This window comes from Lissotriton helveticus, chromosome 5_1 (genome assembly GCF_964261635.1).
Source record: "Lissotriton helveticus chromosome 5_1, aLisHel1.1, whole genome shotgun sequence".
Taxonomy (NCBI): Eukaryota; Metazoa; Chordata; class Amphibia; order Caudata; family Salamandridae; genus Lissotriton; species Lissotriton helveticus.
The window spans coordinates 1,680,946,119-1,680,962,358 of NC_136065.1; the positions used below are offsets into that span (position 1 = coordinate 1,680,946,119).

The 16,240-nt window shown below is 45.0% G+C and overlaps 1 protein-coding gene across 1 annotated transcript in view; it reads right to left on the bottom strand.

The window, feature by feature from the left end:
- Positions 1-2,941: 2,941 nt before the first annotated feature.
- The window catches only part of LOC144753774 (neuritin-like), a 56,249-nt gene continuing 42,950 nt past the window's right edge, over positions 2,942-16,240 (bottom strand). The window contains exon 3 of the mRNA XM_078641350.1: positions 2,942-4,451. Within this exon, the coding sequence (XP_078497476.1) occupies positions 4,190-4,451 (262 nt within the window). The 3' untranslated portion in view covers positions 2,942-4,189. The remainder of the gene's footprint in view (positions 4,452-16,240) is intronic.

The following is a 16,240-nucleotide window of genomic DNA, read 5'->3' on the forward strand; positions in this document are numbered from 1 at the left end:
GACCACCTCAGTCTTATCGGAGTTTAGATTCAAACAGTTTGCTGACATCCATTGTCCTATCGCCAGCAAGCCTGTTTTGAAACTCTCCGCTACCGTTTCCCCATCATTTCTGACAGCCAGAATCAACTGAGTATCATCTGCATATGAGGTAAGGTTCATCCCATGTGCTTTGATGGTTTTTGCTAGGTCCGACACATAGATATTGAAAAGTGTCGGACTCAGGGATGAACCTTGAGGTACCCCACATGGCAGTGATAACTCTGCAGATTCAAATTGATCCAGGATAACTGCCTGGGTTCTCTCCGCCAGAAAAGATGCCAATATGTTTTTTGCTAGGCCTTGCACGCCCATCCTTTCGACACGGTCGACTAAGATCTTATGGTCTACCGTGTCGAAGGCGGCCGATAAATCTAAAAGCACCAATAGTGCAGCGCCACCTTGGTCTCTGATTAATCGGATATCATCCGCTGCTTTAATGAGTGCTGTTTCAGTTCCATGGAACTTGCGGAATCCAAATTGTGTTTCATCGAGCAGATGGTATTGCTCGATGAATTCCGTAAGTTGAGTGTTCATGGCTTTCTCAACTATTTTGGCAAGGAACGGTAGATTAGCTATGGGCCTATAGTTTTTCAATTCAGTTTTATCTAGGCCGGGTTTTTTCAGGAGAGGTTTTAGTAAGGTCTTTTTTAGGTGGTTAGGAAAGATGCCTGTACGAAACATTAAGTTGCATATTTGTGTTATGACTGGGACCACAGTATCCATTAATGGACGGAGGGTATTCAGGGGACATGGATCTAAAGCCGATCCAGACTTAATGCTTTTAATAATGTCCTGGATTTGATTTTCTGTGACTTCTGCAAAGAAAGATAAATTGTTGCTTATGAGTGGAACTGTTATCTTTTCAGTGCTTTGATTATCACCAAGGTTAAATGCTGAGAAAATGTCATTCACCTTGGTGAAAAAGAAGGATGCCAATAAGTCAAAGAAGTTTCCTGCTGCTAACGCACCTTATTGCGTGTTTTAAGTTCTTATCGCCAATCTGGCTGGTCGTTAAAAATGTTGAGGTGTTCTGTTGTCACAGCTTTTTGCACAGAAACACATACTCTGCATCTCATTAGCAATAGTTGCTGGGGTCCTCTGTGGCGATGTTTTTTGCGGCTACTATCGCGGGTTAACTGGTGCTTTGAGCTGTTAACACCAGCTTGTGAATGGGGAGGGAAATTTATCACGACTTTGGCTTGCCATAAAGTGCCGTTAATTCGGCGATAACTCCTTGTTAATATACCCCTTAGACTTTGTTCAGATTTGCACCATTTTATAGCATTTTGAAAATGTCACCATCTGTCAGTAACACTTAGAGTATGTTCAGATTTACATAATATATCAGTAACATTTAGAGCATGCTGCACCAAGTAGTAATCATCCTTCAATTTGATTTGCACCATCACTGTTGTAATCCTTGGTGCATGTTCAGATTTGCATCATCATACATTAATGTATCCGTGGGCACTATAAAACCACAGCTCCTTATGCTACCTGGACACTGTACATTCACAGTCCAGTGGCACTACAGACCCACAGTTTCCACACTAAGTACATTAAGATCGATAGGTCTTGGAGTTGGACAATGTAGATTTGTGTCATGCTGGCTCAGTCTCAGGACACTATAAGTCCACCAGTGACACAAACATCCACAGACCCTGCATTTAGCTGTTCACTACAGACTCTAGATCAGATTCCCAAAGCTATTTGCAGGTTTAATTGAAGCTTATTTGTGCAAATTACTTTAGGAGTTAGAGGAATTCACAAAAGGGGTGCTTGCACTTGTAAATCTATTCATCCATCCCTAATGTTGCAATGGTCTAATATTACATATGAGTAAATTCTACTCCAGAGGTGGGAAGTGGATGTTCCAGGGTGGGCATTCACTGGAAAGTAATGGGGCATTCACTAACTGACTTTCAACCCTTCTCACCCTGGAAATGATCAGACATTTACTGCTATAAAGGGCAGGAGTAAATCCTGTCCTAGATGTGGCAATGGTATTGTGACCCTCACAATTACTTTCTGGATATGGGAAAGGATTTCTCCACAGGAAAAAAGTGCAATTCTGCAAATTCGGTGTCATTTCCACTTGAACAATCATACTCACTCTACAGCTGTGCGCGTGGAAAGCCCTTCACATACACCGGAGATAAAATTATCTCCCTATTACCTAGCTGTCGCTAACACCAGTTAGCGACAGCTAGTAGGAGATAGCGACCATCTTGGGCCCCACTTTGCATGTCAGTGATATTTATCACTAATGACATGCAAAGTGGGCGTGCCAAGATGTTAGCGACTGGAAACAGTCGCTAACATCGCTATCTCCTATTACCAACTTTTGGAGATATTCGCGCTCAGCGCGAATATCTCCAAAAACTAACACCTGCCCTGAGCAGTTCTTAGCCATGTTATCCAATGGGAGGTGGATAACATGGCTAAGAGCATTAGCTTGGTAATGCATGAATATCGCTGACTTTTCAGCGATATTCATGGATTGCGGCCGTTTTTTAATCGCATTTGCGATAAACCTTGATAATAGCAAGGTTTATCTGCGATAATTTCTGACGATGCTTAGTGTTAAAAAATTCGTTGCTAAGCATCGTTAGCGATAAATATCGCTTAACGTTGGTAATATGCCCCATAATTCGGAATTTTCTAAACTTCTCCAGAAGCACTACTGAAAGTCGGCGACTGTTGCAGTTTTCCTCGAATACTCTTGTAAAGGATTGTGAACTCCTGATATTCGTAAATTTGCTCTAAAGTGAGAGTGTAAACCTGCGGATACACATTTCTGAATATCCCACACGCCATCACGAACACACTTGTGACATCATCAGTCACCCACGAGACAGACATATATCTCGAAACCTGAAGCAGAAAAAACTTGCTGCATGAATTGAAAATAATAATACTTTAATAGAGCCAAAGTAAAAAACAAAACTTTTTTTAACAAACTTAGAAAAGTTACACTTTTTAAGTAAAAGAGAATTATAAAACCTTTTTATACTAACGAAGGAGGTTTATATACATATTGCAAGATAATTATTAGAAACGGGAGGAGTTTTGTGGAGTATATTGCAGGAAGTTCTGAAGTAGTTACCTTTACGAAGTCTTTAGCGATTGCCTGTTACCCCTCACGTGTTCAGGGACGTTTAAATGAAGGCCCGGTGGCATGCGCCGCCTTGTTTTTCTTGTGCCAGGAGACGACTACCAGAGGTACTCTAAAGGGACTACAGGTTTGCTCAGGCTGGTTATCTGGAGAGAGCATGCCTGGCATATAAGAGCCTCAAAGCGGTTGGTCACAGAGGAAAGCAGGCCTGGTATTGGGATGCGCCCCAAGAGCTGCTTCCAGAGGACAGAAGGCCTGGTAATCTAAGGCACATTCCCTTTGCAGATTCCGATGAAAGACTCAAGGTAAAAGAGGATTTCAGATCCAAGTGCTTAATTTGAGCAGGTGGTTTCCAGTGCTCTGCACCGGCACTTAATTGTGAGCACTGGCGCATGACAGTCTGCCAAAAGGTGGTGCTGTCTGGCTAATATAGAGTTGACCGCAACAACAGTTCATTGATAATTCAATCTACATTAAAACTGACTATTACGGGCTGCCAAAGCCCTTCTTATAGCTTTGGGAGCCTAAAATAGTCTGAGTTGTCACGCTTGTAGGAATGAGATGATTAGTAGTTGTGTAGGTAGTGTCTTTGGCAGTTCTGGAAGGGGCAACATGTGGTGCAAGCTGCGGAGGCCTCCTGACGAGAGCCCTGGCACTTATTTCTTTACAAATTAAGCACTGCGAGATCCCTGTGATAGGCAAGCATGTGGTCAAACAGGTAGTGGGTGAAAGGAACAATCTCTGATTGGAAATGCAAGAAGGTTCACATGGGAAAAAAGAAGAACTGGAAAATGGGTAAGAAATTGTATGTCTTGTATAAAATCATTGGACAGAAGTCGTCAACATTTTTTACAATGAGCTTTCATACTCAGACATGCAGGAAAGGTTTTAAAAGGACCATGCAGGGGTTTCCTTTTCTCGATATCACTACCTAAAATTAAACAATTATTTTTTTATTTTAAAATGCAAAGGAAAACAGTGCATACGAGTCCTTATCCCAACTGTCACTCTGGAATGTGCCACCTCAGACACTCTTCATTCGATTCTGAAGGTGAAGAGACACAGGACAAGGGTCCAAGGGAGGAGAGCCGCTTGGGGCAGCCATGATGAGGAGGAAGGCGGTGCTATCATGCGGTCTAGTCTGCCGTCCTGGGTGTGGCTGGCGCACATCTCATACATGTTGCCCTCAAAGCTCAGCCGGGTGGATTCCCGCCGCAGGGAGTCCCAAACCGCCTGCACCTCCACACGACAATCCAACATGGCTGCCATGCCGCATGCATGGAACTCCTCCCAGTGACTGCAAGAGAAGAAGTGGAGAGCATTTAGCTACAATGCACTATATTCACACACATTGTTATTCTAAGCACCACAACTGCAACCCCCACTTTGCTACTTTGGTCCCAAGAGAAGCTGACCTCCCCTTGGCTAAGCTGTTATTGTGTGCACTGTAGTTCATAATAGCAAATAGAGACAACTAGATTGTAGGTTAACCAGCCAGCCTCGTCCTGATGAGGCTAGCGGGCATGAATATGTGTATGGATGCGGAGAGAGTGGTATAGAAAGAGAGAGGATACCCAAGTAAATCCGTGAGGTTGCGAGGCAGATGGAGAGTCCATTATGGAATGACGTGGGGTATAGCAGCAGGAAGAGGGATCATCCCCACTGTTCAGAGACCGTCCACTGAATAAAACAGGAACAATGCGTGCCGCGGGCGATATACATGTTAGGGAACTCGATACACTGGGGAGTCCAGCTAGGGGAGATTTATCACGTTTGTGGAAGTTCAGAGTATTCGAAATGTGTGCTAAATGGGATGGCCTGGTGTAAAAAGGATAAAGCACTATATTAAGTAGGAACATAAATAAACACAGTTATTAATTTATGCACTATAATGTAATTTTATTTATCAGAGCCTCAAAGGATATAAGTACCCCATCTACCCTACTATAAATCCCAATATATTTTGTCTTCCCTTTGATTTTTCTGGATCCAATTATGTATTTGACCTGTATACCTACCACAGTCCCCTTGAAACTATTTCTATCATGTGTTTTACTCACTGGAAATAATATTGCTGCCATCCTCAAGTCAAGATTATAATGTGTACCCAAGGACTTCATTTTTGTATGAAGTGCACAGATGCCACCTGCCTGGTACATGAACACAGCCTTCTTTTGTACAGTTGCCTGCTAAAGTTTAAAAGTGTAGGGTAAAGAAATTACATTCTCTCAAGCTATCATGTATCCGTAATGTCTTGACTTGAGGCAAACATGTTAATACATTGTAAGAAATAAATAAGATATTTTATGCAGCCAATAAATAATAACAATAAAGAAAATCCTTGATTTAAAAAAGACTCATGATGTTAATGTGTATTAATGTTCTTTCCACAATATGTATAATCCTTTAACAATGCATGCAGCAGTAATGCACAGCCATCAGGCTCTCAGGGCGTTTGATGGACTATGCCCTCATATTTATAATATTAACATGTTATTTTGTATTAACATTCTCCTACCCCCTCAACTATTCTTTTTTTTAATATGATGAATTACTTGCAATTGTGTTCTGTTAATTATATCAACTATTATGTAAGCAGAACCTTTATGCTTAATATTCATCTTTGTTTGTAGGTTGAGCCTGGGCCGCGAATGCGCTGCTCTGCGAGGCGTGCTGTATTGAGGTGGAGACTTGAAGCACTGCCCACTGTCTGCCCACATTTTCATTGGCTTGTGTCAATGTCCACTGTAAACTGTGGCTGTTCATTGGTCAAAAGGCTTAGTAGTCCCTCCTTAGTACCGCCTTGTCTCATTTTGTAACATTCCATGGCAACACCCCTTTGTGAGTTGTAGCTTGGCAGGCTTTAATTACAGCCGCCGAGCACTATTTTCTCAAATAGCTTTGTCTTGCCTACTGTTGCAGGCAAGTGGTACAAAAGGGGGTGGTGATGGACGGAGCATATGAATCAATCAAACACTCACACCCAGTCAAAGGATCTGGGTTTAATCCATCACCGTTCTTTAGCCCACTCTGCCACCCCAGTTCAGACATGAATATATGCAAATCAGTCTGACCCTGTGCCTCATGGGAACAGTCCAGCCCGAACTGCCAAGCCATGTCTTCCCTGGACCGGAAACAAGCTTCCGAGGACCGGTTTCTGGCATTCCAGCCGTCTACAGCCCGGCTTGCTTGAATCCAGTGGCAAAGTGAGCAAGGGACTCACGTCTGAGCATACCCTGCCACACTTATGGCGGCCAAAAGCGGTACAAAAGGGGGTGGTGATGGACGGAGCATCTGAATCAATCAAGCACTCACACCCAGTCAAAAGATCTGGGTTTAATCCATCACCGTTCTTTAGCCCACTCTGCCACCCCAGTTCAGACATGGCTATATGCAAATCAGTCTGACCCTGTGCCTCATGGGAACAGTCCAGCCCGAACTGCCAAGCCATGTCTTCCCTGGACCGGAAACAAGCTTCCGAGGACCGGTTTCTGGCATTCCAGCCGTCTTCAGCCTGGCTTGCTTGAATCCAGTGGCAAAGTGAGCAAGGGACTCACGTCTGAGCATACCCTGCCACACTTATGGCGGCCACAAGCGGTACAAAAGGGGGTGGTGATGGACGAAGCATCTGAATCAATCAAACACTCACACCCAGTCAAAAGATCTGGGTTTAATCCATCACCGTTCTTTAGCCCACTCTGCCACCCCAGTTCAGACATGGCTATATGCAAATCAGTATGACCCTGTGCCTCATGGGAACAGTCCAGCCCGAACTGCCAAGCCATGTCTTCCCTGGACCGGAAACAAGCTTCCGAGGACCGGTTTCTGGCATTCCAGCCGTCTTCAGCCCGGCTTGCTTGAATCCAGTGGCAAAGTGAGCAAGGGACTCACGTCGGAGCATACTTGGCAGTTCGGGCTGGACTGTTCCCATGAGGCACATGGTCAGACTGATTTGCATATAGCCATGTCTGAACTGGGGTGGCAGAGTGGGCTAAAGAACAGTGATGGATTAAACCCAGATCTTTTGACTGGGTGTGAGTGTTTGTTTGGTTCAGATGCTCCGTCCATCACCACCCCCTTTTGTACCGCTTTTGGCCGCCATAAGTGTGGCAGGGTATGCTCAGACGTGAGTCCCTTGCTCACTTTGCCACTGGATTCAAGCAAGCCGGGCTGAAGAAGGCTGTAATGCCAGAAACCGGTCCTTGGAAGCTTGTTTCCGGTACAGGGAAGGCATGGCTTGGCAGTTCGGGCTGGACTGTTCCCATGAGGCACAGGGTCAGACTAATTTGCATATAGCCATGTCTGAACTGGGGTGGCAGAGTGGGCTAAAGAACTGTGATGGATTAAACCCAGATCTTTTGACTGGGTGTGAGTGTTTGTTTGGTTCAGATGCTCCGTCCATCACCACCCCCTTTTGTACCGCTTTTGGCCGCCATAAGTGTGGCAGGGTATGCTCAGACGTGAGTCCCTTGCTCACTTTGCCACTGGATTCAAGCAAGCCGGGCTGAAGAAGGCTGTAATGCCAAAAATAGTCCTCGTAAGCTTGTTTCCGGTCCAGGGAAGGCATGGCTTGGCAGTTCGGGCTGGACTGTTCCCATGAGGCACAGGGTCAGACGGATTTGCATATAGCCATGTCTGAACTGGGGTGGCAGAGTGGGCTAAAGAATGGTGATGGATTAAACCCAGATCTTTTGACTGGGTGTGAGTGTTTGTTTGGTTCAGATGCTCCGCCCATCACCACCCCCTTTTGCACTACTGTTGCAGGCAAGGCACGCTCTCTCCTAATGCTTTATTTTATTTTTATAGCACGAATTTGCAAGAGTTTAAGCTAATAGCATCATAAATGACAATGCCTTATATTTATCTGTTTTAAAAACAACACCCTGGGACCGGTTTCGGGTTCATAACCCTCGTCAGCCAGGCTATCTCAAATCCAGTGGCAAAGTGAGCAAGGTACCCACGTCTGGGCAAGACGTGGGTCCCTTGCTCACTTTGCCACTGGATTCAAGCTAGCCTGGCTGATGACGGCTGATTAGCCAGACACCGGTCCCAGGATGCTTGTTTCCGGTCCAGGGAAGACATGGCTTGGCAGTTCGGGCTGGACTGTTCCCATAAGGCACACTGATTTGCATATGGCCATGTCTGAACTGGGATGGTGGCGTGAGCTAAAGAATGATGATGGTTTAAACCCAGATCAGTTGACTGGGGGTGAGTGCTTGCAATGTTCAACACTCCGTCCATCATCCATTTGGTTTTGCTTTGTTCGCCCTAAGTTGGCCTGGTATGTACAGACGTGGGTCCCTTGCTCACTTTGCCATGGAATTCAAGCTAGCCTGGCTGATGACGGCTGATTAGCCAGAAACCGGTCCCAGGATACTTGTTTACGGTCCTGGGAAGACATGGCTTGGCAGTTTGGGCTGGACTGTTCCCATGAGGCACAGGGTCAGACTGATTTGCATATGGCCATGTCTGATCTGGGGTAGCGGAGTTAGCTAAAGAATGATGATGGATTAAACCCAGATCAGTTGACTGGGGGTGATTGCTTGCAATGATCAACACTCTGTCCATTATCCCCTTTGATTTTCCTTTGTACATGGGTGTTCCCATGCAACCCTGCTTGGTTTTGATGCAAAACTCTGTCTATCAACAATAGTAGACAGGGTTTTGTGACAAAAAATAACACCACTTGAAAGCAGTCATAAAAAGGAGCACTACTTTTTTTTATTTTTTCCCCTTTTTACGTGTGCTGCACTATAAAGCACACATCCAAAGTGAGAATAGTTTAAAGGTTTGTCTAGGCATAATATTTTGTACTGGAAGGGCCTCCTTCAGGTAATAACCTATCTTAGACTCCTGCTGACACCTTTGCACTGTAGTGCAAAGGTACTTGTGTGGCGCTTGGCAGCAGCCTGATTGTGCACCAGAACTAGGGAGAGAGCAGGACAGTGCCTTATCTTTGTAGATATGGCTCTTTCCTGCTCTCTTCCTCTCATGCAACGTAGTGACGCTACTTTGGATGCTGCGCTGTGTTGTGCAAAGGTTTTGTTAATCTAGACTGCAGTGTCTAACCACCTTGTTACTCTCAGTGTAGGGAAAAAATATATTAAGGGTGACTTGTTAGATGTTTAGTTGACTAGTACATAATATTAGAGTAAGACATACGCCCATCGTGCTTGAAATATGCAACTTTAATGGCCGAATATTTGTAATCACTAATATATACCCTTCACTATTGCCGTTATTGCTGCAACTCTGAAAATCAAAGCGCTGCACAAATGATTTTCACTATTCCATTATTTAAATTATAAAACTGTCTCCCAGTCTTTCCCCTGACTTTCCCCTCTTCTCTTCACGTGTGTCCACTTCTCTGGCTTGACAGTCACCTGTGACCCTGCTGAGTAAGAGAATTGGGACATGGCAAGATGAAAGAGATAACTATAGAGATAGACATGAAGTAAAGGGAGAAACTTATAGAGATCATGTAGAAAGATATGTTCAGTATGGAGAGAAGTAAAGTAAATAGAGAAAGCTGAGGTAGCCAGAAGAAAAACGCGGAGTAGTCAAAAGAGGAAGATGTAGGTAGCGATAGAGAGGCAAATCAATAGGTAAGGTTTTAGAGTGCGGTAGAGAGAGATATCGATAGGGAGAAGGACATTTAGAGAGAGGCAGATGAGTACAGGAGTGAGGTAGAGAGAGAGGTAATGTAGAAAAAGAAGTGAGTTAGAGAGAAATAAACTCAGAAAAAAGTAGCCCTAGGCAGAAAGACTTGAAAAACAGAGATGCACAGTAGACAGAGAGCAAACCGAGAACTGGTATAGAAAAACTGGTCAAGTAAACAGTTGCTGGGAAGAGAGAATGGTAGAGAGAGGGGTGAAGGGTAGAAAGAGAAGTGTGGGTTGGAGCAAAAAGTGGAAGCTGAGAGACATATGTGAAATAGAGGTGAGGTTTATACAGCAAGATAGTTGTGAGATAGAAAAAGAAGAATAGATGGTGAGGTGGAGAAATCAATAAAGAAAGAGATTGAGATAGATTATTATGGTGGAGGGGGTGAGTTGAAATGGAGGAGGAGGTCCAGAGAGAAATATGCATTTATGTGCGAGAGAGAGAGGGAGTGAGAGCAAGAGATGGAAAGAAGCAGAGAAATACAGGAATCCAGAAATGGGTAACATATTTAGAGAGGTGAGGAAAAAGGCAACAGAGGAGATGGAGAGGTAAGGTAATGACGTAATGCTGAAGTAGATTGAAAGGTTATTGAAAGGGGTAGGTAATGAACAGGTGAGATAGTGAGGGAAATGTGAGGTAGAGAAATAAATGAGAGAGGGAATACACTGACTCTGACGGAGTTTGTGCAGAATCGGGCGAGAGAGTGAAGCGCTGCTAGGAGAGCGAGCGAGCGGCGAATTCAGTCCGGGTCTCCTGTCTCACCGCCCGCCTGCCCGCCGACAGTCAGGGAGCCGTTCTGGAGCTGAGCAGGAGCGGGAGAAAGCCGCTACGGAAGAGCGGTTAGAGAGGTGGACTTTGGTGGACTTTGGTGGCTCCGGTCCGGCGGTTCCAGCGGCTCGAGCATTGACGGCGGACTGCGAAGGACTGCAGGAAGGTACGCCACATCTCTGTTACTGCCCGGCAGCAGTGCGGAGCTGGGAGAGCTGGGCGAGTTGGGGGAGAACAGAAGCAGGAGGACGCGAGTGAGAGGACGCCGAACAGCTGACGGCTCCAGACCCCGCTCCCGTGCTCCCTTGCTGATTTCCCGGTGGACGTCCTCCCTACCCACAGGCTACGCATAGGCAGGAGCAGGAGCCTAACATTCCTGGTCTGTGATAAGCAGATCTGTCAAAAAAAGGAGAGCAAATTGACAGAAAATAAAACAAACAAACAGAAAACACAATTTTTAACCAATCTGCAAAAAATAATAATAAAAACGACCCTCTCCCCCCAAAAAAAATTTGCAGCTTCGCCTTAAGCAAAAAAATCTTCGCCACAGCACAAAGTCGCAAGGAGGGCGGGCAACAACCCAACCATGAGGTCCAGAAGAACGAGGGGGGAGGAGTTAAAAGAGAAAAAATCACCATCCACTCCCAAAAAAAACAAAAAAGAAGGGGAGAGGGAATTGGAAACAGAAACGGAGGTCACCAAGGCATTGGTCATGGAGGACAACAGCACAGCATCAGGAACTGCGCAGGGAGGAATGTCCTTTACGGAGCCGAGGCAAACAAATAGCGACAAGCAGTATGCGACGGAAGTCGTAACACAGGGTATCTCAGTTATCCCCAGATTCTCAAGCGTAAAATCAACTGTTAGCAAAAAAGTCGCAGAGACAGCCGTCACTCATGAAGGCGGCAAGAAGGGCATACCAGCGGCACCCACAAGGCACTACTCATGTCCAAACAGCAGCAAACGGGCATTGATCACCAACTTCCTAAAAGTGGCCACAAAAACAAAAACAGCCAAAAATAACCAGGAATGCGACGACCATAAACAACTCAAACATTCTCAAGACACTAGTCTTAGCATTGACACCATTGACGGCCTAAGTGAAGCCGATACGAATATCCTCCACGATAAATGTATCAAGAGTTGCAACAATGAAAACGCAGAACTCTGGGTAACTGGACTAGGTCTGGATCACGCACTAAAAGGCGAAGCCCATGGCCCCCAAATCCCAAAAATTAAACCCCTTTCGGAAGGTGGTCATATGGGGAGCAGCATGTTAGCTGATCCCCAAATGGAAAAGCAATGCCGGCTCCCGCATGTTACGGGGAGCCGGCTGGGACCGTGGGGGGATTGGGGACCCCCCACGGTCCCCAACTAATAGCCCCGGGGGATGGGGTCCCCGGGGCTATTAGTGGCCCGGGAGCCCCCTCCCCCCAATTATTTTTTACAAAATGGCTGGCCTGGTGGATGAGGTCCCCAGGGCCAAAAGTGGCCACAGGAGTGGGGCAAGGCAGCCCCCCTCCTAATGAAAAAAATAAAAAAAGAAGGCCCATGCCCCGGGGGATGGGGGCCCATGCCCCGGGGGATGGGGTCCCTGGGGCAGACTATGGCCGCAGGAGGGGGCGCCACAGGGCCCCCTTCCAAATTAAAAAGAAAAAAAATTGGGGGCAGGCCCTGGGGGATGGGGTCCCCAGGGCCCAAACTTTATTAAAAGAAGGGGGGCTACACAGCCCCCCTTCTTCAAAAACAAAATATTTTAAAAAAAGGGATCACGGCCAGAGGCCACGCCCCCTTATTGCACCACTCTGCAAACGCGCCCCCTGGTACGTTTGCAGAGGGGGAACACATTCCCCTTGAATACTGGGGGTCCCTGGGGAGCCCTGGGGGCCAACTAGCCCACCAGATACCTCCAGTATGTGCCAGGGGGCTGCGTTGCAGAGAGGTGTTCTGAGGCCACGCCCCTTTTTACACCTCTCTGCAACGCAGCTCTGTGGCGCTTACTGGAGGTAGCTGGTGGGCTAGTTGCACCCCAGGGACCCTCAAGATTGAAGGGGAGTTAATCCCCCAACTTAAAACGCGCCACGGGGCGCGTTTGCACAGTGGTGAAGGGCCTGAGGTGACATGTGTGCAAACACGCCCTGTGGTGCTTTTTAAGTTGCGGGATTAAGTGCCCTTGAATCCTGAGGTCCCCTGGGGGCCAACTAGCCCACCAGGTACCTCTAGTAAGCACCACGGAGCTGCGTTGCAGAGTGTTGTAAAAAGGGGCGTGGCCTCAGAACACCTCTCTGCAACGCAGCCCCCTGGCGCATACTAGAGGTACCTGGTGGGCTAGTTGGCCCCCAGGGGACCTCAGGATTCAAGGGCACTTAATCCTGCAACTTAAAACGCGCCACAGGGCGTGTTTGCACAAGTCACCTCAGGCCCCGCCCCCTTCCTTCACCATTGTACAAATATTCCTGTAAAATCATCCGAACTACGAATTCTGATTTACTCATCTGTTATCAGGAGAGAACCCAGTGCGGCATCTTTTAGCCCAGCACTGACCCTGAAAAGTAATTCTAAGCGTACTTACAGTAACTTGTATTTCCTTCCATAGGAATCCATTGTGTGGTTTTCAGCAGAAAAGTTTCTAAGGGTTACATTTACTAAGCTACACACACAAACACCACTTTAATTATTCATATAGTTAGAAAGTCATACTTAGGGGCCCATTAGGATGGCGGGCGGACGTCCCGACGTAAAACAGGACCGCCCGCCATAAGGGTGGCAGTCCCGTGGGGGCCATCAGGATGCGCCCGCCACACTGGCGGGCGCTTCCCGCATTTCCACCGCAATGCTAAAAATGCACATTGTGCACTTCAATGCGGTGCTTGTCACGTTGTACAGTGAAGTGCAGGGGGGTACCATAGGTTGTTGTGAACGTATCTAGGACCCTATTGAAATATTCCCGATTTATGCCCTTATGTGGTTATAACAAATCATACCCTTATAAAGGCATAAGAATCATATCCATATTTAGTCATAGCCAATGCAGTCCAAATACGGCAAGGCTACTCCCATAGACTCCTAGAAAGTACAACGCGTTCTTTGAACAAACCAAGCCTCCAGAAGTCCGGGAATTCCCCCTGCTTCTGTTTTGATTTGTCCAAGAACTCCTGGAGCCCTAAAAGAACTGCGAGTTCTTAGTGACATCTTATGTCCAACCTTACGTCAAACTCGGCAACTTCCAGGTATAAATATACCAGCAGCTGCCCTAACAAACACACAGTGTTTTGGAGCAGATCGGCTATCTACTTACCCAAAGCTCAGCTGTAACGAGAGCCGAAGGAAGCCGACCTTCCCATTGACGCACTGAGAGAGACGCTGTCTTTTCTCCTGCCGAGAAATCCAGCTCCAGTGTTTCCAGTCAACCTTACGGGTTACTGGGAGATCGAGTCCTGAGAAAGAGATACAAGACCTCCTTCATTCTATAACCAAGGTACGGAGCTGATTAGATCCATAGAGAATTCTTGATTCAGATTCTTGGCAAAAACTATCTTAACTTAAACTGCAGCTCACTTACTCCTTCCCACGTACTAGGCTTAGGTTAGGTACACCGGGGTAGGCGTATCTTAGAAGCACCAGTTGAGTACGTTTAGTCAATGATTTTATGTATGTATATATTTTATCCGTTTTAAGTATCTTATGGCTTAGAAACCATATAAATGCTTTTACAGTATTATTTCATAATACTCTTTTTACTGTACGCACTTTACTTTATGACAAGTATTGCAATTGTGGCAATTTACTTCTCTCGCATGAGAAAGAAGACTGCTCAATAAATAACCACTTTTATTGAAAACGCCCGTCTCTCTATTTCTCTGCACTCTTGGTGAAACTAAGTATGCACGATTGACTGAGTGAAATAGTTATCTATTGTTTCCGCGACTCTGGAGATATACTCCTTATTTTGGAGGGAGCAAAGTTGTCATGTTGATGCGATTGTCAGAAACTAATCCCTTCTTGTCTATTCAGGGAAGTTAACACCTCCTTGTTTACTCGAGAAAGTTTCTAGTGACCTCTGAGCTAGCTGGCATTCATAATTAAGTCTAACATATTCAATAGAGACCTAGTCGACCTCAGTCCTACATCTAAACTATCGTTTGTGTTTACAAAATCTATGGCCCGATCGAACTCTTGAAATATCCACACCAGTTCAAGGTTTCATTAAGTGACTTTGTGACACCAAGTAGTTTCTCTGATGATTGGGATTTTGAAAATTTTAATAATATGATGTCAGATTTAGAAATGTCAGCAAAATTTACAGAACATGATTATTTACAAGGTTCATCAAATTATGATGAAATGTACTGTTTTAATCATTATGGTCATCACTATTTACATAAATCTGCTAATCCTAAAAATGTTTTTACTTATAATCAATGGGAACATTGTCCAACACCGCCAAAAGGCAGTTCGAAAACATTGTATGAGAAATTCCCATACTTCTCAGGGTTTAACAACACTGATCCAGAAACATTTTATTTTAGAATGTTAAATAAGACAGGAATGAAAAACATGTTGACAAATACTAAATTGATTTATTCTGAAAAATTTTATGAAAAAATGTCTACATTTGGTTTTGAATTTTGGAAAAACAACATTAAGACAAAAACCATCTGGGGTACAAAAGACTGGCAGGTACAAGGTCTAGAAGCATTATTCAGAGCCTGCATGATCCCAGAACAGATATTGTTCCTGAATGACGCCAGTCAACAAACAACCTGTCTTGGCCTAGCCAAGATGAAAGACTTAAACAAACCGTCTATTCCAAAGCCAATACCTGATAGTAATAGCACTACAGATGTGGAGATTGACGTATCCCACATTTTACACCAAAATAGAACAAATCCTGATTGGAAAAAATGGTTGATCTTGCCCACAGACACTAATAACTGTCAAGATAGATTCCTGAACAAAACACAGGGGTTCAAACAGACCAGGCCAGACCCAAGATATTCCCAGAGACAACATCCAGGGATAGTTACAACATACAGTGTAGGAAAGCTATGTCTCGAATGGCTACAGAAATCCACACTGCCTGAAATTAAGCAACACTTGACTTTACTTAAAGAAGGTGCTGACTTGCGAGATTTCATTTTGGGACCTCGCAAACAGCGTCAAAAACTTTTCATATAAGCCGGTATATACGCTGCTTACAACGAAGCTTGGAAAGGAATGCAAATTGTAATTGCTGAAAAAATACGAGAAATTGATCGTATTAATTTGGAAAAATCACTGTCTGTAGTGGACAATGGTTTAACGACTCTGTCCTCCAGAATATATTCACTGGACAGCATTGTATCATCTGCTATTGATATAATAGAGCAGGATATGCTAATGTTACAACATGGCCAGTCCCAATTACGTTCTATTGTACAGTTAGGCTGGACGTTGCAAAATCTCCGTTCAGGCTACGTGCCATGGCGTCTAATCAACAAAACGTCATTATTTTCTATCTTTAACCTTACAGATAAACAAATCTCTTTGGCACAAAAAGGAGCAGACTATACGATACTGAGCATTGAAAAACTCGAAAAGTTACCATTGACAATGTCACAACGACCTGTCATTGAATGGATAATACATGGTACAATTACAATTCCGATAACAACT